This window comes from Ostrea edulis, chromosome 2 (assembly GCF_947568905.1).
Source record: "Ostrea edulis chromosome 2, xbOstEdul1.1, whole genome shotgun sequence".
In the NCBI taxonomy this organism is placed as follows: Eukaryota; Metazoa; Mollusca; class Bivalvia; order Ostreida; family Ostreidae; genus Ostrea; species Ostrea edulis.
The window spans coordinates 42,256,978-42,281,681 of NC_079165.1; the positions used below are offsets into that span (position 1 = coordinate 42,256,978).

A 24,704-nucleotide genomic window follows, 5' to 3' on the forward strand; every position below is an offset into this window, starting at 1 on the left:
GCTCGTTTGCTTTGTTTGATTTCCATATTGCAAGCGATAAGACGTATTTTCATATAGGACATATTAAAAACTGGACAGTCGTATATTGATTTAATTTGACGAATTGCTACTCATCATGATATTTATGGCGCCATTCCAAACTTTCTTCAAACAGATAACATCCTAGCGTCTTATATTTTACTCTGCGACTGCGATTTCTATATATATATATAAGGACCTGAAATTACCATAAAATTTCTTTTAAGCTAGTCCATTTCCAATGAAAACTTTACTATTTATCGCAGAGATCCTATTATTTTTTATTTTTTTCCACGTGAAAGGAAACTTCTTAGGAGGCACCATCAGCAGCTACTTCCATAACAATGTCGCTGTAAGTAGACATGTATATATATGTTGTAAATGGTTCGCTAAATTTCTTTCACTTATATCTTACAGTGATGTAATGATTTTAAAAAGTTTTAGTTTGTTACGATGTATATTATGTAGATCAATGTTGATTTCGATTTTACGCTTTAATATTTTCTCAAAACGATTTTCAGCCATCAAAAAATTAAATGGTAGAATTCTTTTGAGATTTTTTCTTTTTAATAAAAAATGAATTCTAAAGCACATTTATTTGACTGGTTTTGAGTATAATTTTTCTTTTGATATTTCAATATTTTCCGATAACTGAACAGTATTACATTGTATGTATTTTAAATACTGGGAACAAATTTGAACAACAAAATAACAGTAATAAAATTGAAGGAATTTTCTTTGGAGAGTAAAAATTTGCAATACCGCAAAAGTATACGTCAACCTATGTACTCAATATACACAGTACTGTCCGGGGAAAAGTGCTGTAAGACATAAATAGTAATCGTAATGATTAACAGAAATAGATGCGTTCTTTGTGGAGAAAAAGACTTGCGTATGAAGATAACTCCCGAAGAATACAAAATGAAATATTTCTTCATTTCCAGAGATTAACATACAGACTGGTGTGGGAGAGGGGTACAGGACCCTGTGGTCCATCATGTTCTGAGCAAGACATCGGAAACCTATTCATATCGCTACCGCCTGCGCTTTCATCTTTAAAATGGCGGTGCACCGCCGGATGTTCCACCATCACGGACCTACATGACGTCAGTTACACGTTAACAGCCGTCAGTAGCAGCAACGTGTCTGGATGGGAACAAGGAGAGCGTTACTTCTTTTATCGTGGGTGGACAATAAACAACACATATGAAATCTCGTACGTTATATACATTATGTTATTAGGTCAAATATGCTGTCTAACAGTAAGGTCATTCTTTACATACTGATTTTGACTACGAATTAATACTCCTTTTACCTGATCAAGATATGGGGCTCACGGCGGGTGTGACCGGTCAAAAAGGAATGTTTAATCCTATTGAGCATCTGATCCCACGTCTGGTGTGTCCAGGGGTCCGTGTTGTAGAATCACAGTTCGATATCTCCATTACTTTTTACCAAACTAAGCAATGTGAATATATAAAATCTTAATGAAAACAAAAAATTAAATGTTTAGAAAAAGATCTAAAATCATGAACTTCAAAGACAAAAGAGATACATTGCGAATCATTATTTACATACTTGTGAATATGCACATGTCCGACATATTCAGGTAAGGTTCAGAGGTTCACGTAAGGCTCTGAAGTTCCAGTAATTCTCTGAGGTTTAGGTAAGGTTCTGAGGTTCCAGTAACGCTCCGAGGTTCAGGTAAGGTTCTGTTAAGGCCCAGGGGCCCGTTTTACAAAACAACTTACGACAAAGTAGCAAGTCTTAAATTGTAAATACACAGTTATTACTTTAAATGAATCAGTGAAACTTTTTCTGAGATTAGAGGTTCACGTAAGGCTCTGATATTCCAGGAACGCTGTGGGGTTCAGGTAAGGTTCTGGTAAGGTCCAGAGATGCAGGTAAGGCTGTTGAAGTTGAAGTAAGGCTCTGAAGTTCAGATAAGGTTTTGAAGTTCAGGCCAGACTGAGGTTCATCAATGAAACTTATTCTTCATAAATCTTGAAAACCTTTTCGGGTGTTTTACAATAGAACAAAGGTCGTTGTCTTATTTAAGGTGTCTAAATCCAATGATATTTGGTGGCATATTTCTGCCTTCACTTGTCAGATATTATGTCTACATGTAATGATAGACAGTTTAATCATAAAGGTGAAATAAATGCATTTAAGATGTAGACCCTCAGACCTCCAATATATGGATGTCTCCCACATTTTCAGAGTAAGCCAAATAATATGTCATGGATAATATCATTTATTGGAGATTTCATTTATATTGAATTTTAGAAGGACTGATTTTATTAGTATGTGGTACTACCTTAACTTCCTTAAGTGCCTTCTCTTGTTCGATAAACATCCACAGATCGACATGTCGTTGATTTTAACAATTAAACGACTTCTTAAGTTCAATAAGTCTTCATCTATATATATGCACTGAACGGCAAATGTTTTCCATCTTGGTGGTAGTTAAACCAATATGATGACCTGTATCTAATCTCCAAAGATTAAACCAATAAAATGAATGTTGCCCTGGTTGTTACACAACTTTTGAAAGATACATTTCATTTGTAATTTTGTTGTAAGTAACTGAAAAGATGTCAATTTCATCCTCAAAATAAATAAGTTTTGACAATAATCAACCAAACAACTGAAGTGAAATCGGATTTGTTCACATCGTTTTCAGACTTATTCACTGTTACATTAACTCGACATGGTTTGAACATTTAGCTAAAATGAAACCAATTCTATGACTATGTAAAGCTGTGACTTTATAGTATTTCAGTTTGGCACTTGAAAGTTGGATAAAAAAAAAAAGGACATCGCGTCATGCCATATTAATTTTAAGGGAACATTTGTCAAGTATATGTCGACATTAATAATGTTGTGATTTGTTATCAAAATGGCGTAATCAAAATCGATTGGTTGAGTAAATGAGAAGATATTGTCAAAATGTATTAATTTAGAGAATAAAATTGTCAACTTGTCGATATTCTTTCGCGACTTCAAAAGTCTTATAATAACTGGGATGACAATCATTTTATTGACTTAAATTTTTGGCGATAATTTACAACCAAGACGAGTAAAAAAAATGCCGTTCAGTGCATGAAGATGAAGCTTTATTGAGTTTAAAAAGTTGTTTCATTCTTAATTATCAGCGACATGTTGACTTCTTGATATCGACATACATGTATTGATGTTTAGTCACTCTAACGTTTCCATAATTTTGAGCATAAAATTGGCATCTTGACTATTTTGGCGACTTGCAACAAATATTATCTTTCAAAAGTTATGTAATAACCAGGGCGACATTTATTTTATTGGCTTAATTCAGATACAAGTCACCATGTTGATTATCAACAATTAAGATGAGAAAAATGTGTCGTTCATTGCATAAAGATGAAAATTTATTGAGTTTAAAAAGTCGTTTGATTGTTAAAATCAGCAAAATATCGACTTTTTAATATCGACACGTTAATGTCTCGAGAACAAGTGGGGTCACTTCTAAAAATGTTTCCGTAACATCAGATCATTATGTCGATTTCCCAGAACATAATGTCGACTTGTCTGATCTTTGTGTGTCGGCTTGTCAGTTCATTATGTTGTTAAGCAAATGGCACATTATCAGGGTACTGACTAAAACCTGGTCTTCGGTCCCGGTCTCAGATTTTTTATTCGATAAAAACAGAATATATTAAAATATTTTAAACCCAACCCCCCCATTTCTCATTAATTTAGGTATGACGTCTCATGCCTGCATTCTGATACCGGTAGTTGATTGATCATATCATTTTCTTCTTTCGTAAAATATGATATGAAAACTCCGCGACCGGTGGGACCGACAAATAAAATCCATACTAAAAGCCGGTCCCAGTCTCGACATTTTCCCTCAATAGCCGCTTTAATCTACCTTTTCATAAAAAAAGATAAGGATGTGATACGCAATGACTTTCTATTGTATACACATGTTTCTGATTCATTGTATCTGGGTTTTTTATTCCAATTTTCCTTTGTATGTCAAAATCGAACTCAACTACATGTACGTGATTTTTTCTCCCAAATGAACGTGTTACATTACATTTTCATAAAAAGATCAGGATGTAGAAGAGAAATAATATATATGTACTTTTGCTGGTGTATTTGTTTGTAATTTACTGCTGCATATATATATTTTTTAATTTATTCATTTTTGTCATTCAGGTCAAACACCTGACCACACGGTTGATAAAATTTTCAAATTCAGTGTTATATTCCGAACCCGGTCTCTGTACATGTGCTGGCTGACTGCTCTTTTTCTCTTAATTACGAGTGTATTGTGAGAATCGCCTGAAGTTGTTAAATTATGACGTCATATTAGTTGTTTTAATCAGTGAAGAAAAGCCTTTATGTAAAATTAGAATAATACAAATTAGCGTGCACGTGCAAAACATGAGAGTCCAGAATGCACCATGTATGAAGTACTTAAAAAAAAATTATGTTCATTAGTGAAATGAAAAAGAAAAAAACATTGTCCTTAAATTTTATTATAATAATTGAAACATGAATAATTATTGTTGATAGCGATACAAAATTAATATGCACTCTCGTCAACACCCCCCCCCCTCCCTCTTCCAGAAAGATTCTGAATATGAATACAAGAATAATGATTTTGAAAAGGAAATGTTAAATTTCGTTTTTTTGCCCCCGTAATCGGATATTCGGGGCGCATATATAGCGTTTGGTCCGTCCGTCTGTTTGTTAGCAAAAACTTGAACCTTCGCCATAACTTTTGAATGTTGATGTTGATAGGGTTTTCACATTTCACATGTCTACTCCTTGTGACAAGACCTTTCTTTACATGCAATTCTTCACCTTTGAAATTTGACCTACTTTTGAAAATCTTTTACCGTAGCCATATTGATTTATTTATTGATGTTTTCCGCCACACTCAACAATTTTTCAGTTTTCTGGTGGCGCCCAGTGTTTATTGGTGGAAGAGAGAACCCAGATACAAAGTATCTGGGAAGAGACCACCGACCTTCCGAAAGTAAACTGGGAATCTTTCTCACTCTGGCGCGAACCTTAGCCATAACTTTTGAATGGTTAGTAAAAATACATGAGGGTATGGAATGCTTTACGCAGGCATACTTTTCATGAAGTGCTAACAGTATTTGTATTTTCAAAACTGAAATTTATTTCTTAAATGAATTTACATGTATTTTTTGCATATTTATAAATGTAGATTTCATTATCAGTTTGTGTCAACTTTATGCATTTTGAAATGTAAGATATTTGAAAATAGGATATAAACAGTTTTTGTGCAGCATAATTAATACGTTTGTACATATACGTATATAACTATCCACAGTAAATATACATGTAGTTACCACATAATATTAATTATAAAGTAAAAACATACCATAGATTATTTGAAGACCATCTAAAGTCAGAGGGTATCTTCTGTATAAGTATACAGATTCTGACATTTTTGGTGAGCATGTCCTCTATGTATGGCGCACTTTTATAAATATTATATAAATATATTAGGTGAATTTTTAAAAAACATTGCACCTAAAAGAACCACAACTGAAAAAACCCAACTAAATATCAAATAAGAAAGGAAGAAATAGAGTTTTATCGTTATTATTCACTGCTTATATACAAATATAAAATATACATATAAAGAGATCGGGTTCGGAATACAAAACATGTATCTTTGAAAACTGATTATAACCTGAATAGAAGAAATAAAATAAATGAACAAATAAACTAACTGTCAATTACAAACAAATACACCAGGATAAGTACTGTACATCTATATTATTTCTCTTCTATATCCTTATCTTCTTATGAAAAGGTAGTGTAACGCGTTCAATTGGGAGAAAATTTCGATTCTGACGTAAATATAAAGAAAATTAATTGAAATAAAAAGCCACGCACACACAATAAATCAGAAACATAATGTATACAAAGGGATACCATTGAGTATCACGTAATTATCTTTCTTATGAAAAGGTAGATTAAAGCGGCTATTGAGGGAAAATGTCGAGACCGGGACTGGCTTTTAGCATCGATTTTATTTGTCGGTCCCACCGCCGGATCCCGGAGTTTTCACATACATGTATTATTTTACGAAAGAAGATTGAAAAGAAGATCGATTGATTGATGTTTTCCGCCACACTCAACAATTTTTCAGTTACATGGTGGCGCTCAATTTTTATTGGTGGAAGAGAGAACCCAGATAAAATGTACCTGGGAAGAGACCACCGACCTTCCGGAAGTAAACTGGGAAACTTTCTCACTTACTGGCGCGAACGGGATTCGAACCCGCACCGACAGAGGTGAGAGGCCGTGTGATTTTGAGCTTGATGCTCTATCCACTCGGCCACGGAGGCCCCTTATGAAAAAAGAAAATAATAATATGATCAATCAACTATCAGAATGATATGTCATAACTAAGTTAACGAAAAATGGGGCTCAAATATCCTGATATATTCTGTTTTTATCGAATAAAGAAATCCGGGACCGAAGACCGGGTTTTAGTCACGGGACCCATATTGGGCTTAAAAACATTTCGTACGGTTACTATTCTAACTTTTTATCAATTGACAAGTGGACAAAAAAATTTAACAAGTGCACAAAATAATATGACAAGTCGGCTTGATTAACAGAAAAGTCGATGTAATTATTTGACAAGCGATGGTAAAAATGTGCCACCATAATGCTGAGCTTAATACTAGAAAATAGATACACACGTCATAAAGAGAATAATGTGTTATAATACAGCAGGTGCTGGTGATTGCTGTTTACAACACTACCCGTTTGGTTGGGTTGGTCAAGTGTGATATTCAGAGATTAAGTGATCTTTTGAACACCGTAAGGATGGTGTGTAGTATGAAATGGAGACTTTGTTCGAGATCCACTTAATTCACAGCTATTCTTGACAGAATCTCCAACATCTTTAATCACAAATCCTGAAAGATCCATAACACGTATGTGAAAGAGCCTAGGAACGTGAAAGAATGGAATACTAGTATTGTATAACGATGTTTGAGTGTATAGTTAAAATGACTAGGAATTGTGTTTCAAGAATTTCAGTGAGTTATGCAACATTTATCTTGAAGCCAAGAACTGTGACTTACAAAAAGAAGAATCACAATGAAGTTTCAATTTTAGCATTCATTTACCTTCTATAACGTTGTAAACTTGACTCTAATTTACATGTCTGTGGTTACATGTTCTGTTACAGATTAAATGGGCTTGATTGGTTGGCCTCCGCCCCTGGACTGGGTAAGATGGTGGCTGGTTTTGACTTTGGTATACGTAATGATACTGGCGTGCCTAATGCCAGCCCAATATCCGCAGTACCATCAGTTCTGGGGTATGCCTAAATATTGAGTTTATATATTATACTATTGACATTTCCAATGCTTTTGCCTTGTAATGATAGGCATTTCCTCATGAATGCACTGAAGTTGTAAACAATACGCATATGAATATGGAACTACTTGTTGTACAATGTACGTCCTTCAAGTGAAAAGTTACTTGCAATCTCCATACATGATATTCATAATTTACACACTCTCGTGTATATTTTGTTACAAGAAATAACTTTACCTATGATTTACACTTTACTTAACAGTATTCAGTTTGGATGCACTACAGTGATCAACATTCCCGCCGACGACCCGGATGCAGATTCTGTACGATGTCGTCTGGCCAGTCCAGGCGAATGTGGAGATGCTTGTACTAGCGCTCCTAATATAACGCTGAGCTGGGTAGTACAAAGTTGAACATAAAGTTGCTTATCATAATTAAATTGAGATTTAAATACACGCATAGAGCACAATAATGGACAAACACTACTTAGTAAGTACCGGTATACAATCTTTTAAATACTTACAAAAACATGGTTGCATAACGATTTGTATTTCTAGGTGAACACTTGTATCTGCAGCTAAGAGCAAATAGATGTATGTACATTTATATTATGGTATCTGATGACGTTCTACAAGTGTTAGTGAGTAACAGGAAGGGAGAAAATGCAACGGACCAGACCGGGATTCGAATCTCTAGCCAGATAGTTCAGTTGGTAGAGCACCTGACTAGAGATTCAATGGCCCGGGTTCGAATCCCGGTCTCCCGTGGGGATCTGGGTTAGAATAGGTCCTCAGTACCCCCTTGCTTGTCGTAAGAGGCGACTAAATGGGGCGGTCCTTCGGATGAGACCGAAAAAACCGAGGTCCCGTGTCACACCTGCTGTGACACGATAAAGACCCCTCCCTGCTCAAAAGCCATAAGCGCCGAGCATAGGCCTAAATTTGCAGCCCTTCACCGGCAGTGGTGACGTCTCCATATGAGTGAAATATTTTCGAGAGGAACGTTAAGCAATATTCAATCAATCAATCCTGTTACATTTGGTGCCGTTGACCACCCCTGGACTTGCAGGTGAAAGTACTGCCAGTGGCAAAAGAATCTGGGTTGGGTGTCTTAGAGGACAAAGACAATTTAAGGAGGGAGGAATGTAGCGGTCAGCCAGGATCGATCACCGGTAGCCAAATAGCTCAGTTTGTAGAGCACCTGACTAGAGATTCAGGGCCCCCGGGTTCGAATCCAAGTCTGGTCCGTAGCATTTTCTCCCTTCCTGTTACAAGTGTAAGAAAGACCCATTTTAGAGACATGTACACTTAATAACTAAAACTGTTTAGGAATATTGAACAACTGTATTTAAATGCCAATGAGTTCTATCTGTGTGATTTCGTTAACCAGGAGACATGCTCCCTAACTATTCCTGCTACTACTCAGTATGGTTACGACCCCAACAAAGACTACAGGATCACAGTTATGGTGGAAGACTACCCAGATTATACAATATCTGTCGGAGACCAGGTCAGGTCCATCCGAAGGCCCATCAGCAAAATACCCACTCAGGTTAGTAAATTTATGTATAAGAATCTTCCATGTTTTCAACTTTCGAATTATATTTGTAGAACGCATATTGAATCATTTTAATAATTCCTCTTGCTCTTCATAATGTAATCATTGAATCTGCTGTTAGGTCCACCATAGAAACGGCACTATTTCAATTCAAGTAATTTAGATAGTTGAACAAAGAACGGAATGGAACAACAGTAATTTCCGGTCCTAAAATCTATACATTATCATTAGTTTGTACGTCCAAATCAGGAATTTTGCTTTCAAATAAAGAAGTCACTAGCTTTAGATGAAGTGCGACAAATTTTGATCTATTCATGGGGCTGGAGGTTGTAGAGGTGGAAGTCTTTTTTATCGTGCCAAAGCCTACCGTGATACAAGAACCCCGTTTTTAAGATCATATCCGAAACACCTGTGACCTTCACTTTTAATGCCAGACACTTGGCTGAGAAATAGTCATTTCCTATGTTTAATGCCTTGGGTTTGATGCGTCGCCGGGGATCGAGAATCGAACCTAGACTATCCGCTATCAGCGTCCTAACCACTAGACTACTCGCGACCGGTCTTAAACATTTGTCAGTTTCTCCGATACTCATTAATTTCCATATTAAAAAAGTCAGAATCGAAAATAATGATTAACCCTTCCCCAAAACAAATGTGGAACACATGATAACAACAAAATTGGTAACTTTCCTGTCGACCCAAACTATTTCATGTATTTTGTATATTAAAACATATTTTAAACTAATCCTAGTCGATGGTTTTGGAAAATAGTAAAACACCCTTATAGCGAAGTGCTGGGGACGAACAATTTTGTATAGGTTTTATGTTGCCCTGTCAGCAAAAATAAGCTAAATTGGTAAGGTGGTCAAGACAAGAAGAAACTTACCAGAGAAGTGATTATTTCTAGGTTTCATTAAGTATTACCACGCGTAAGATAGAGCCACGCTCGTACCATGGCTGTGTCCAACTTAAGGAGGTATGCTACACCGGAGAAAGTTTGATATGGATGAAAAGTGGAGGATATGTACAACAATATTTTGAAACTGAAAACTTTCAAATTTACTTTATGTAGTCAAAAAATGTAGTTTTAGTAGAAACCAATCTGAAAAAAATTTAAAACCCTAGCTGGACTCGTATCAGCAATCTACAGTTCGGCAGTCGACGTGCTAACCTACTGAGCTACTCAACTAGGCGGTGAGTTTTGAAATGAACATATATTGCTGATAACTATATTTTATCTATATTTTTATCCATGTTTTAAAAGGAAGTCAGCCATTATGAGGATGTAGAGTACCTCCTTAAGACGTAAAACATAGATAGTGATTACTCCATCGCCAAACGATCGGCCCGGGCAGTGAGAAGTGAGAATCACGGGTCTTTCGGATATGACCTTAAAAACGGAGGTCCTGTGTTGCGGCAGGCGTTGGCACGTTAAAGAAGCCTCACAACTATGGCCGTAAGCGCTAAGCGTTTAAGTACTTCAATTACAACTGGTGACGTCTCAGTATGAGGGGAAAATTTTCGAAGGGACGTGAAACAAAACAAACCTGGCTATATGACGTGTACTAGTCTTTTCTGTTGTATTTAATTTTAGTCTGTAGTTTCCAGCATGTTCATTCAGCCACTGTCACTTTTTAGGAACCATAACAAATCCAATTTCAATTGATTAAACGGATTCTCTACAAATCTGTTTTAGTGATATTGTAATTCATCAAAAATGTGTATTGCAGTTTACGATACGGACAATTGCAAAACGGCAACCTTGTGGAAACACGGGAATGATAATAGATGGAATCATCCCCAACCCCCAAAATCTGTTTCGTGTATCTTACGGAGGAAAGCCATTAGAGTTCAATGGAGCTGTATATATGCAGTCACCAGATATCAAGTAATAGCGTATCTCGAAAAATATCTATTATTATATACAGTTTCCTCCGCTTATATTGAAGTCGCTTATATTAAACTATCAGTTATAATGAAGTAAAAATGAATCCCCAGTAACTATATTATATGGTTCAACCTCGGTTATATCAAACTTTGGATTCATACTGTAATGAACAATTCAGGTTAGTCCCCTAAATTTCAATATATCCGGAGTAGACTGTAAACAATGAAACAGGACTATCATGAAAATGAGATTTTAAAGAGCAATATCTAATTACCAAAAATATTACCACTAACAAAGAAATATGGTAAGTATAACGACCAAACCTGTCTGCACTCTGGTCATTCTTGCTTCAGTATCACAAAGGACTTACGAGCACCTGTATTATTGGTACATACATATTTTAGGTCCACACAATCGATGTCATTTGCACCCATTTTGACATTTATTCTTTATTTTCTGCTCTTTTCCCAGTGATACCAACTTCATCACCAGTTTCTTTGCCGGTGTAACCCACACGATTCTTATAGATGACGAAAACTCCACAGCTGTGAGATTCCGCGATGACGTCAGACGGATTCAGTACGTCTGGAGCTTGAGTAGTGTCGACTCTCGTCAGTATGCCGACACTTTGCTGTGTGTTTGGGGACAGGACATGGAAGGGTAGCGTAAAACAACTTTCTTGTCATAAGCCCATAACATAAGCGACAAATGTAGCAAATGACGAAATTCACTTTAATTGTTTTAAATCAAATGTTTTATTAATGATTTATTGCAGATTAACGACAGACAGATTCTGCTACACAGCAATATTATTAGGTATGGCATTACTATTTTTAAAGATGAATACATTACTACGAATTGTGATCGTTTATCAGTTGGTCTGTTTTGTGTGTTTTTTCATGAAGCAGAATATATTCAAAAGCTTCTACATGAGAAGAAAGAAAATCTCTTGTTGTGGCCTTCATTTCAACATTAAGGCAAATCGATGACGTTTTGTCTATCAACAATACTCGCTTTCATTTATATGTCGATTCTATATATATCCCAGTAACTCGAAATAAAAGACACTTCAGTCTTCCATACCTACTTCATATGTGGATATTTTATTAAACACAGATCTATGTTAATGGCAAATTCAATTTATGATAAACAGGGTGACTTTAGCTTCTCCATTGTAAACTCTCCATATTCAAAATATTCCATTATCACCCACATATGTTGTTCATGTCTCTCAACTGATTCGATACGCGAGAGCATGTTCTGCACATGATCAATTTTGAAATCGAGGCAGGTTACATACAAATAAGTTGATGTTTAAGGTTATAATGGCTTCGTTTAAAGTCAGCATTTCGCAAAATCTATGGTCGTTATAATGACCTAGTTTTGAAATACAACCCGTCATTAGGTCAATTGCTGTGTTACATGTTTGATGTAAATTGTTAGGCCGTTATTTACATGCAAATTTTGACTACGGATTACTCCATTTATCTTGTCAAGGTGCTAACTAGTACAGGGCTCAGGATGGGTATGAACGCCAACAAGGGATGCTTACTCCTCTCAGGTATCTGAAACCATCTCTGGTGTATGGGTCCATGTTCGTCCTACTCTCAGTTTTATGTTCTTTATGGGATTTTGGAGATTGATAACTTTTCGTTATCTTCACTATTTCATTACTGGGTTAACATCATCGCAAACCACGACCAAATGAACAACCCTTCCCTTCTTGCTATGTTTGAATGAAACGAGAATACGTTGTAACTCATTAAGATATTGATCAATGCGAGGAGAGCATAGTCGGAGAATGACCTTCGACACAATCTCTAAATATCAAATCGCAGTTTACGTATTGTTCATTGTAAAATATTAGTAAAACAATGGCGGCGCCCAGGTTTCAACTTTGTGATTTACAAAAGAGAACAATCCAGTCCCTTTTAGATGACAAAGACGTTTCCTTTCAGTGCCGAGTGGGTTCGGAAAGTTATTATGCTATGAAGAAATTCCATATCATTATAAGAATAAAAACGAAAGTGATTTTTGTGATTTTATTGCATATATTTATGCAGAATTTGCACAAATACCCTGTTTGATTGATGCCTGCTTCTTTCATTATGTCGGTAAATTCTACTACATCTGTGTATACACATTGATCTGAATTTTGGTCTGTTAATATAACGAAGTCTTTGCAGATAAGATATGCTTTTGTATTGTCCGCAGCCATCATCATCTCTGATTACCTTCCATCATTTTTAAACAATTATTTTCATTGGTTTGACATGACGTCACACATTAGGTGTAATTATTCCAGATTATGATACTTTATGTGATCAAGCAGCCACGGGTAGGAGAGAGCTATATGCGGACCCGGTCCTTGAGATGATGCAAAGTTAAGGTAGTTCCATTCTCATGTAAACTACCAATGGTTCAAAGTGGAAACAAGAGGCCAACAGGCCTTATCGGTCACCTGAGTACTAGTGGAAAAGTATCACTAGAAAAAAAAAATCCTGATCTGAATATCTAAACTAAATTCTAATATTCAGCAACAGTATAAAACAAAATGTATTCTTAAAACTGCAATATGCCCTCAAAAGTGCATACACTGATTTACTTTTACTTACTTATCCTCTTCGTGCCTATCAGCACATAAGGTCTCAACCAGCTGACGCCACAACTGCCTCTCTTGTGCTTTCTTTTCTATTTCCCCCAGGTCTTCCCTATATATTTCATCTGGACGTCTCCGTATGAGTGAAAAATTCTCGAGCGAGACGTTAAGCAAGATACAATCAATCCTATTCTACCTGCATACACTGATAAAAGGCTTTAAATAATATAATAGGTGTATTAACATTAAAAGATATGACTAATTTGGACCCATCCTGAAGTCAAAACCCTGGGTTGTAAAATTCACAATTTTTGTACATCCTTTTCTGCTATTCCTAGGTATGCATTTAGATTTTATACAGTATCAGCAAACTTACACATGAATATCATATACTAAGTTTGGCCCCACCATGGGGTCAGAACCCCTACCCCGAGGATAATCAATCTTCCAATTTTGGTAAAGGATTACCTGCTCTTTCTAAATATCCATTTAGTTTCAATTTATTATCAAAAACACTAAAGAAAATGTTATTTAAGTGTTTTAAACATAAACACTATATACCAAGTTTGGCCCCACCTTGGGGTCAGAACTTCTACCCCGGGGTCATGAAATTTACAGTTTTGGTAGAAGCTTCCTTTTTCATCATTACTATTTACTCACTTTCTCTTTAGATGGCCAGGAGTAAAGAAGAGGATTTTAAAAGAAATACAACAATTTTACAGTTTTTACCCCAAAATTAAGGCCCCTTAGGGTGGGAGGGGGTAATGAAATTTACTATTTCCGATCTCCTTCGTCTACAGATGCTACAAACCAAGATTGGCCCAGTAGTTTCTGGGAAGAAGTTGTTAAAGGATGACGCACGACGACGGACGCAGACCAATAGCAATAGGTCACCTGAGTGACTCAGGTGACCTTAAAATGTATATAGATATGTCAACATCAGAAAATCGCACATTTTCATGAAAAAGAATGACAAAAATACATAAAAACTTGTTAAAGTGTCCAATTTGTAATCATTGTATAATAGACACACAGCAGAGAAAATATCGACACAGGAATTATTGCCCTTGACACCCTTTTTTTTTTGGTTATAAATAATTATTCAACGAAAATATAAACTTTTTCAGTATCAGAAGTATACCCTTTTTTAGCTAACCTGAGCCGAAGGCTGAAGTGAGCTTTTCCGATTACAAGTTGCCCGTTATCTGTCGTTGGCGTCGGCGTACACTTTTCACATTTTCATCTTCTCCAGAACCACTGGATCAATTTCAACCAAACTTTACACAAAACATCCTTGGGAAAAGGGCTTTCAAGTTTGTTCAAATGAAGGGCCATACCCCTTTGAAAGGGGAGATAATCACAAAAATTCAAAAATAGGGTGGGGACATTTAAAAATCTTCTCAAGAACCACTAGGCCAGAGGAGCTGAAATTTACATGAAAGCTTCCTGAAATAGTTTGTTCAAATCATGGCCCCCAGGGGTAGGTTGGGGCCACAATAGGGGATCAAAGTTTTACATGGGAATAAATAGGGATTTAAAAAAAAAATCTTCTCAAGAACCGCTGAACTAGGAAAGTACAAATACAAGAAATCTTTCTGATATAGTGCTGATTCAAGTTTGTTAGATCATGGCCCCCGAGAGTAGGATGGGGTCACAATAGGGGATCAAAATTTTACATACTCATTTATAGAGAAGATCTTTTAAATCTTCTTCTCAAGAACCATTGGGCCAAAGAAGTTTACATTTACATGAAAGCTTCCTGACATAGTGCAGATTCAGGTTTGTTAAAATCATGCCGGGGGGGGGGGGGGGGTAGGATGGGGCCACAATAGGGGGATCAAAATTTTACATACTTATATAAAGAGAAAATCTTTAAAAATATTCTCAAGAACCATTAGACCAATGAAGTTTACATTTACATGAAGGCGTCCTGACATAGTGCAGATTCAAGTTTGTAAAAATCATGGTCCCTGGGGGTAGGTTGGGGCCACAATAGGGACCAAAGTTTTATATGCAGATATATATGGAAACTCTTTTATTAGATATGGGCCAAGGTGACTCAGGTGAGCGATGCGGCCCATGGGCCTCTTGTTATTTTATCCAGTGAATAAAATTCCTCAAAAAGATATATTTCTATCATGCGCAAAGTTTAATTACACAATACTGCAAAAAGCCTATAACGTCACATGAAGATGGAGCTACCTTAATGCATTATAATTTAGTTTTTAATCTTGGTCTTTGTCGCATATTATGGAGAGATTGAAAAGAATACAGTCTGGAGCTGATGTTTACTGGATTCGTTATTGTAATATAATCCCCCATTCTCAAGTATATCTTGGCCTTCTAAATCGTATTGCATATAGGCAGTCAGTTCAGGGAATCATGACATATGGGGCTGTTGATCTGTAGATTTTGCAGTTTTAATGTTTTCCAGGTGGCTTTCCACTAAGATTGCATTTTTTCATCAAATCAAATGGTTTTAAAAGTATTTATTATAAAAAATATTGCACATATTGCCCTCGTTCCATCGCTGATATAAACTGTCTTCTGTAATGTGCTATTGATCCTTAGAAGAGAATACCTTCTTGATCGTTTCATTTCGTGGTTGAATGTTGTTCTTCTATATTGTATTTTCGCGGAGTATTTGTATTCGTAGGTATGACCGAACCAAAAAAAATGAAAATACGTCATATTACAGTATTTTAGTAAATCACATTAGGAAATAGATAAAGACAGATGCATGCATTCGTTAAAGGACATTTTTAATTGTACATTCACATTTTTCATGTTCGTCACAGACGGGGATGACTGCGGGGGGCATACATGCCGTCATGGCGGAAAGTGTGTCGATCTCTTCAAAAGATGGACGTGCAAGTGTCCCCACGGATACAAACCAAAAGATTGTTCACATAGTAAGGTTCTTGTAATTCTGATAAACGCTATAAATACCTAAATCATCTCAAGAACTAGTCTATATAGAAGATATTCACAGATGAGATGACGATCGACGGACTATTTTTTCAATTGCAGAAGTAACGTGTGCAGACTTTCCTTGTAAAAATAATGGAACGTGCGTTGATACGGGAACTATGTACACATGTGCTTGCGCTCCAGGTAATTTTAAAGTTTAAAAATAGATAAGGTTTATGATTTCCCGTCTATTGTTCTTTCTGGACAAATTGAAAATAAAAATTTGAAAAGAGGGTGCTGCACAGAAGCGATGTCTCTCTGATCGGAACTCCTTGTCAGATATTTAAACACTCGTGACGTAGAACTGAGCTTCATCCAGATTTTTTAAAAATCTTATTGCGTATTTGCCATTTAAATGCATGTACCTGTAGGATTCCCCGGTACTACGGGTAAGCCTTTTCACCATTCGCTCAGAAAAACACACAAGTTATCGTTGGCAACCTTGACTAATAAAACATTTAGGTACAATGCATCACATGCTGTATTCAGCGTGTTTGTTGTGAGTCCCATTCACGTCTTGGAAAGGAAGTCGTTTACAGCATAAATAAACTATTTAAACAGTGTCCAAGTGGAAAGTTATTTCTAAAGCGGCACATTGTAATAAACAGAAATTTGACATGAAACATTTATAAATACTAGAACTGTGTTTCAATTAAGAAAAAATCTAGATGGAAAACATAATATGAAGAAGAAAAAATCTTGTGTCCATGAGGTATTCGAACCCGGTCGTTTAAAAAAGAAAACATATTAACATTTAAGAAGTCTGCGACCTTACCGACTGAAGCATGCAGTAGACATTAAATGTCGATGGAAAAATTATATTAGTGAAATCGTTTCAATTTTTTAATTTTTTTTTACATAATGCCTCCGGGGATACCCCTGTATATTAATGCTAAAATCATATGAAGCGCATATTGCTTGATTTAAACTCAAATTATTTTGGCTGATTCTTGTTAATACACGCCTTTTAAACTTATTTTGAAAAATGTTTGAATCGAGACAGTTTCAATTGGTTTCATTATATATTTGAGTAATTTAGTTTATCAATCTTTCACGCAACACCTTTAGGGAAATTAACATAAGATGTGCAACACCTTCTTTCCAAATATTTATTTCATTAGAATTGATATGGTTAATGTTTTGTTTCCTTTTCAATAATAGACATGGAATAATGTAGATTTTTATTCGCCATCATAAAAAAAAAAAAAAAAAAAAAAAAAAAAAATAAGAATAGAAAGTTGTTGAATTATTAAAATTCTTAAAAATTCTTTTTAGGATTCACCGGACTTGACTGTGAAATAGAACTTTTAAACACGGGTTTGTTTTTTCTATACATACTTTAAACAATTAATTTTGATTGGAGATTTTTGTGTGAAATTTCTTCTTAACATGCTTAAATTGTAAACTAATGCCACATGTTTTAACAGGTCCAGGACCAACCAAATCGGTGAGTTTCAGTTTGTTTTTACCAATCCTTATATCATATGTAAACAAAGAAAAATATACCCCCCCCCCCACGACACAAGCGTCAAAGATATCTGGTTGCAGGGGATGAAAGAAACCATTCTATTTCTTTTTGATCGAACCACACTGACGATGTATGTCTTTTGTAGAGCCCCTTGAGACAAAGATTCAATTATGACGCCATACTTTGATTAAGACATATTGATTACTATATTAAGCAAAATTAGGTAGTAGAAACAATTTTATGCAGAAGAATGACAAATTCAAATGGCTAATTATGTGTATATGTTTGCAGTTTTCACTTGTCGGGATTCAAATCCCCATACCATCTCAAGACCTCTTGAATAATTTACTAGTTGTGCGAATCTGCAAATCAGTCTTTTTTGCATCCACAAAACACCGCACACCCTTTTTGTATTTCACGGATAAATATATAGATATAAAGTGATAAATGAAATATATTGAACCCGAAATAAACACAGTATGGTTGTATTCTAATGTTTATTACAATTTTATGTTACATGTGGAGTACGCTTGAATTATTTTTGAATATTAAACTACTTGAAGGCTAATATAAAGAATAACTTCAATCTAAAAAAAAAATCGGGTCTATTATAACTCATCGAAAAAAATTCATAGATATGACAACTCATCGACGTTCACCGAGTCAAGTTGGGAAAAAAAATACAGGAATGATAATTTTGTATAATTATATTTTTATTACGGTAACTTATTTAATACAGTAATTTCAATAAGAAATATTATGTGCCAAGCCCTCGATGTATTTTCATAGTTTCCATGTTCTACCCTTGAAGAATGTGAAGTTACTATAGTATATATTTTTTGGTTTCTTGTGATTTTTGGACTGTTTTTCCCCCCCCCCCCTTTAATTTGTAAATATCGGGGTGCGGTACACCGACACCGCACGAGAAGCGTCTATGTCACCCTTCTAACAAAATCTTGTGCGGGGGTCATTAGCTAAAACGCGTTCATATAGGTTCCAGAACTTGATGGAGTAACGGGTTTTCCTCCATTTTAATCATGTTAATGTTAGTTTGCCATGGGGCATGATTGTATTCCTTTTTTTTCTTCGACGAAATTTTCAGTTTTAATCCATCGTCCATTGCAATAACCTTGACTATACTTCCAGTAAGAAATCATAGAATATTACATTGCCTAGAGCATCACATTCTTTTTTTTCTCTCGAATTAATGCCCAATTTGATTTACACGGGTCAACTTACCCCCAACGCAACTGAATCTAGGGGGTCTACTGCACAACCGGATGTCGATCATGTAATTTTTCTTTCACAATTTTTGGTTGTGCAGCAGATGGATTGGTGCCCTGATATATATATATATATATATATATAGATAGATAGATAGATAGATAGATAGATAGATAGATAGATTGATAGATAGAGTATGTCTATTTTAACGGCTTGGGATTCCGACAAAAAGAGAGTAGAATGTAGATATAAGAAATAAGAAAGTGTACAAGAAAAACTTATTGACACAAGGGTCAAATTCGGCCCAACTACTTGGTAACTATCAATACTATGTAATGTGAAAAACTTAAAATAACGATTAATGGTCATTGTAGAATGTAGTCCCCCACTGCAACGCGGAAGGGGACAGAAATACCAATGTCCGTCCCACTTGACTTTGTGGACGCAGCTCCTCCAAAACCGCTCAACAGATTTTGTTCATATTTTGTAGGATTGTTAGTCACCATCTGTAGTTGATCATATCGCGCCGTCATTCTTATTCGACAAATTTTACAGGCGTTATGGAACTTTTGCGTTTCAACTTTTTTTGCGGCGGTGGGGGACATGGATACGCGTAGCAATCATGTAGAAATTGCCATAGGGTATACGAAATTTAGAGTAGGGCAAACACAGACCCGTGGAAATATCCGAGGTGAGATCAGGGGCCTGGGAGTAAGCATACCCTGTTAACTATCAAAGCTATGTAAAACCAACCATTTAGAAACCTTCATGTTTTTATATCGAAGCTTATTTTTCACCTGCATTAATCCCTCGATATACATGTATATATATATATAGTTCATTATGAGAGGCTAAGGATATTGTTCACATTTCAGATAATATCCCATTGCATTAAATAAAATCCCAATGAATTAATTTTCATCTTTAAAGGAAAAAATACTCAAATGTAGAATGTATTTAACTATTTAAAAAAATAGTCCTTTCAATTTTTGATGAATATTATATTTTTTTTAAATAATGTATGACTATAGAAAAAAAAAATGAATAAGATACAGCGCACAACAAAGAGAAACTAAATACTACAAACTCTGGTTACTTTAATCTAAGAACATAAAGTTGAGTTCTCTTGCAGTGCGAAAATAAATACATGTAGTACAATTTGACGGATTCCGTATACCGAAAATTATTATTGTTATTGATCAGAATCGTGATTAAATATCTGCAACTACCGCAATTTGATTTTTAAATGAAATAATCAGATAACAATGGGGGCTTTGCATATATATAAATATATAAAGAAGCTTATATTATAGGACCGCAGTAAATCACTGACGTCTTTCTAAAACCATAACATATAATCAACCGCCTTCTGGCGGCCGATAATGAAAGTTGATACAAGTACTTTTTTAAGCGCTAAGCGTAGCTTAGGCGCTTATTGCCGCCAGTTGGGTTTTGCTTTCGTCATCATGTTTCCGGTTTATCGCCACCTATAGGCGAATTTATGCATCGCTGTAGTCAAGTCGTGTTTAAAGTAGTAATTTTGCAACCGATCTTGCACGGGGATAACATTCATATCTGCAGTTGCATTTCCCCCCGGAAATACAGCTCGTTGAACAGTGAACAAAATATGTATAAAAAGGGTGATATTTTTGTCCTCATTCTTGGGGAAAGTGAGACACAGATGCAGGTCATTCTTCAGTTAAAATTCCCATTTGAATCTGCGTCTGTAATAATTAAAGTGATTCAAAATCTAAATTTGAATAAGAATATGTATATGAAACCGTTTTAGCTAGGGTGCCTTTGCATTGTTACCTTCGCATGGCGCTTAGAGGCCAGGAAAATCAATTTGCATGGTGCAATCTATAATTAGAAGCCACGTCATTAAGCTATACACGAAACAGGAGGGTTTTCCACGTGTGTTTTGGCTGCTGTTCCGACTCAGCAAAATTTTTGTCCGACGCAGAAAAAATGTGTGCAACACAGTAAAAAATTAACTGATCCGCGTCCATTGTGAACGAGAAAGAATTTGTGCACTATTATGCTTTGACAGCGAAGGACAGAGATCGGTGTCTCAGAAGGATGATATTGCGTAACTGCTTACACCTTCCCAGATCATATATGTAAGTCGGTCATGCAGAAATTTAGAGGATGCAACGGTGTAACTTAAGCTTACTTTATTATTTCTAAACAACCAAGATATTCTTCAGAATCATCGTCAACACAATCAAATTTGATTTCGTGATTTAGTTTCAAAAATGAGACTAAAATAATAGTCTTGGGACAAGGAAAAGATAAAAGGTACAACATTATATTATATTATATTATATCATATTATGGAAGACAATATCCCGGTTTCAAGTATTCAAAACACCGCGTGGAATTTTACGAGGGCTGTATACTGAAATACATATGTTTAGAACAAGTGTTAGATAAACATTGCCATTGTGTCAAGCATGAATGTGAAATGGTTTGCGGTCCACAGCACGCTACATACAACGAAAATTAATCGTGTTTTCAATTTCTTTGTACTTCAAACAAACAATTGACAATGACATGCATATGCTACATGTATTTCCGAACGTACAAATGATGAAGAAGGGGGAGGGGCATGGATGTACTGTCGTTGTTCCCTGTCCCCACATTTTGTTTTCGCTGAACGATCTTCTCATATAAAAAAGATGCATTTAGTTTTTTGGTGAGATGCCTCTTCATTATTTCTAACAACGGTTTGAACATTACCGTTTGAAAATTACTTTTGTAACTTTTCAGTGCCTAGTTTGGGATTCTCATTTAGCTACATTTACATGTTGTAAATTTTGCATATTTATTGCTAGTCACTTCTGTTACGTTTTTTTTTTTCATATTAGAACTCCTACACAAGCTTCGAATCTTATGGTTTTTTGCTAAGGTTATTAGCATTTTCATATAAAGAACTGTTTTATAAAATTGAAACAATAGCAATGTGTATTATGTCCCATTCAGACAAACGGATGAGTCTCCTTTGCAATATGAATATGAGCTTTTACACAAGAAGTGTAATACACACAAGTTGATGAGTACAGCGTTTAATATACCTGTGTACAAACTCTTGTTTTTTTTTTTTTTTTTGTTTTTTTTTGTTTTTAGATTTACGTATAAAAAACAATCAATACAATTGCTAAATGTAAATCCATACTTATATGTTAATCTAATTCATCATCATATTTGAATTAGTATATCCTCTTGCACTAACTTTCATGTTAAAAATGAGCTATCTCCACTCTTGTTGATGACGCAGTATTCAGTTTCAAAGTAATATTGCACATGTATGATGAACATCTTTTCTAAATAACTTCCTAAATTTTGTTTTCAGTTATACATGTATTTATCGGACTTATTTGGATTCAGATTCTCTTCAACCTGATTTTGAATTGAAAATAACTTCATTATTGATTACAAAAAATAATTCCACTTTCATGGTTTGATTGCTATTTACAGATAATTATGCACTGGATTCTGTAGTACAAATCATACAGATGCATGTTTATGTGTGTATTTAAATGATTTCTGGTAAGGTAATAAAATGGATGTAAAGCGTTTCATAATCCTGCATTATTGGTGTGTTTTGACATAGTCATGTAAAGCATTTAATGATCCAGGGACCAGAGCAGAGCGGATCAGAAACCCTTGCCTTGGGAAGATGGGTGGGAGCTAAACAGGGTATAAAGTGTTCATTTGTCAAATATTTGAATAACATAGCCTTAAATGCTATTGATTGATAGCCTTAAATGCTATTGATTCATCGTATCTTGTTTAACGTTCTTCTCAATAATTTTTAATTCATATGGAGACGTCACCAAGACCGGCGAAGGGTTTCAAATTTAGGCCTATGCTCGGCGCTTACTGCCATTGAGCAGTGAGGGTTCTTTAGCGTGCCACACCTACTGTGACACGGGACATCCGTTTTAAAGGCCATCTCCGAGGACCCGTGACATTCACACCTAATGCCGAGAGTTTGGTGATGGAACTGTCACTACCTGTTTAACGAACTAGGTCTGTCGCGGCCGGGATTCGAACCCCGACCGCCCGCATACAGAGCGAACACTTTACCTCTGGACCACCACAGCGGTGGTAATGCTATTGATACTAAATTCTGATTATAGATATTTAATAACTACAGGTGTCCTTTACCAAAATTGTAAATTTTATGATCCAAAGACAGGGTTTTAGTTTAGTGTGGGATCAAAATTATAGTGACCATTGTTTTAACATCATATAGAATTTATATTTACGTGTTGAAAAGTTTCAGGACATTGCTTCCAATCCATATTTGTTATTTTCTTACAGAAAATGTACTACTTAGTTATGCGAAAATAAAGAATAATGCATAAACCTTTTTTTTTTTAAATGTTGTTCCTGCTCATTAACATTACATACAGAATTCATGAAGTCAGCTTAGCGCTTTTAAGTACTTTGATTATGTACAGGCGCCGAATTCTGTCCAAAGCTGACCAGACACATCCTTCTTGTGGCTTTGGAAGGATTCAATTTGAACTAAAATTTTGAAAAATATCATAAAGAATCATATTCATGACAAGTAGAACCGGTAGTACTCGAATTTAAAAAGCAATATTTACATTATGTGTCTTCGTATATCTTGCATTGATTAACCAGCGATCGTGCATCACATCTTGTCAATGAATGTAATTTCTAAGATGAACTCATGGAGATCTATGCCTACTTGAATAGCATGTATTCTATTTTTAGGATTTCAAAGTCGCCCCAGCAATTGTCGGTTCCATCGCAGGGGTTGCCTTGGCGTGCACAACAGTAGGATGTTGCTGGTGGTTTCTGTTTGCAGCCAAAAGGCCAGATTCAAGAGAGAAGAAAAAGAGAAGAGTGGTAGAGAAGAAAAAGAGAAGAGTGGTGCCGGAAGATCTTCATATGACACAAAATGAGGATTTACCAATAACCCATACAACGCATAGCAAATAAAGGAACAACAAAAGCAAATGATTATACTATTGTCCATTTTTTTCCTATTTCGGGACAAATACATGTATTTTGTGAAGATTTACATTATTTCCTTTATCTATGGTTTATGATTATGCCAATTATGAAAAAAATGACGTTACAGCTAATCGTAGGAAATGACCGGTTAAGTCTATAAGCCTAGTTCTATGTTTCCTATAAACTTTTGAATTGTCCGTAAATTTTAGGCATGCATACTGGATTCCAAACACAAACGCATAGTACGCTTTCTGTGCAAATACGTATAGAACTGAAAATGACAATGGATGAGAAAGAGTGTTGGTTTATATTAAAGGGTATCAAAATGTTTATCTCTTTTTGTTTACTCTTACGCATCAAATAGATGAAAGACAAACAAACCGAATTTGTTTTATTTTGCTACCCGGAAGTATTTAGAATGAAAAGCGATAACAAATTCAATTCGAAACATGTGGTGTATATCTATTTGATGTAGAGTAAATGTAACTTGTTTTATCATAGAATTTATCAATTTGGTGGACATCCCAATACAACGAGCGAGGTAAACACGCTATTTATCGTTATCAAGCAATATGAATTTTCTTTATCTGATTACGAATATTTTTAAAAATGTAAAACTATTAAATGCAGTAATT

At 35.4% G+C, this 24,704-nt stretch overlaps 1 protein-coding gene across 1 annotated transcript; it reads left to right on the forward strand.

The window, feature by feature from the left end:
• LOC125681133 (uncharacterized) lies at nucleotides 1-24,399 on the forward strand. The gene is made up of 13 exons (XM_048921072.2): nucleotides 1-370; nucleotides 963-1,234; nucleotides 7,244-7,375; nucleotides 7,637-7,772; nucleotides 8,764-8,925; nucleotides 10,662-10,819; nucleotides 11,291-11,479; nucleotides 11,595-11,635; nucleotides 16,217-16,330; nucleotides 16,449-16,532; nucleotides 17,664-17,705; nucleotides 17,816-17,835; nucleotides 23,827-24,399. Exons 1-13 carry the CDS (start codon nucleotides 260-262, stop codon nucleotides 24,052-24,054), a joined length of 1,689 nt encoding a protein of 562 aa, XP_048777029.2. The 5' UTR covers nucleotides 1-259; the 3' UTR covers nucleotides 24,055-24,399.
• The last annotated feature ends 305 nt before the right edge of the window (nucleotides 24,400-24,704 follow it).

Excerpts from the sequence above, each read along its gene's own strand:
- LOC125681133 (XM_048921072.2), top strand. The coding sequence starts at position 260 with ATGAAAACTTTACTATTTATCGCAGAGATCCTATTATTTTTTATTTTT. Across the intron at positions 7,376-7,636 it reads GCAGTACCATCAGTTCTGGG|TATTCAGTTTGGATGCACTA; the intron begins GTATGCCTAAAT and ends TTTACTTAACAG. Across the intron at positions 16,533-17,663 it reads CACATGTGCTTGCGCTCCAG|GATTCACCGGACTTGACTGT; the intron begins GTAATTTTAAAG and ends AATTCTTTTTAG.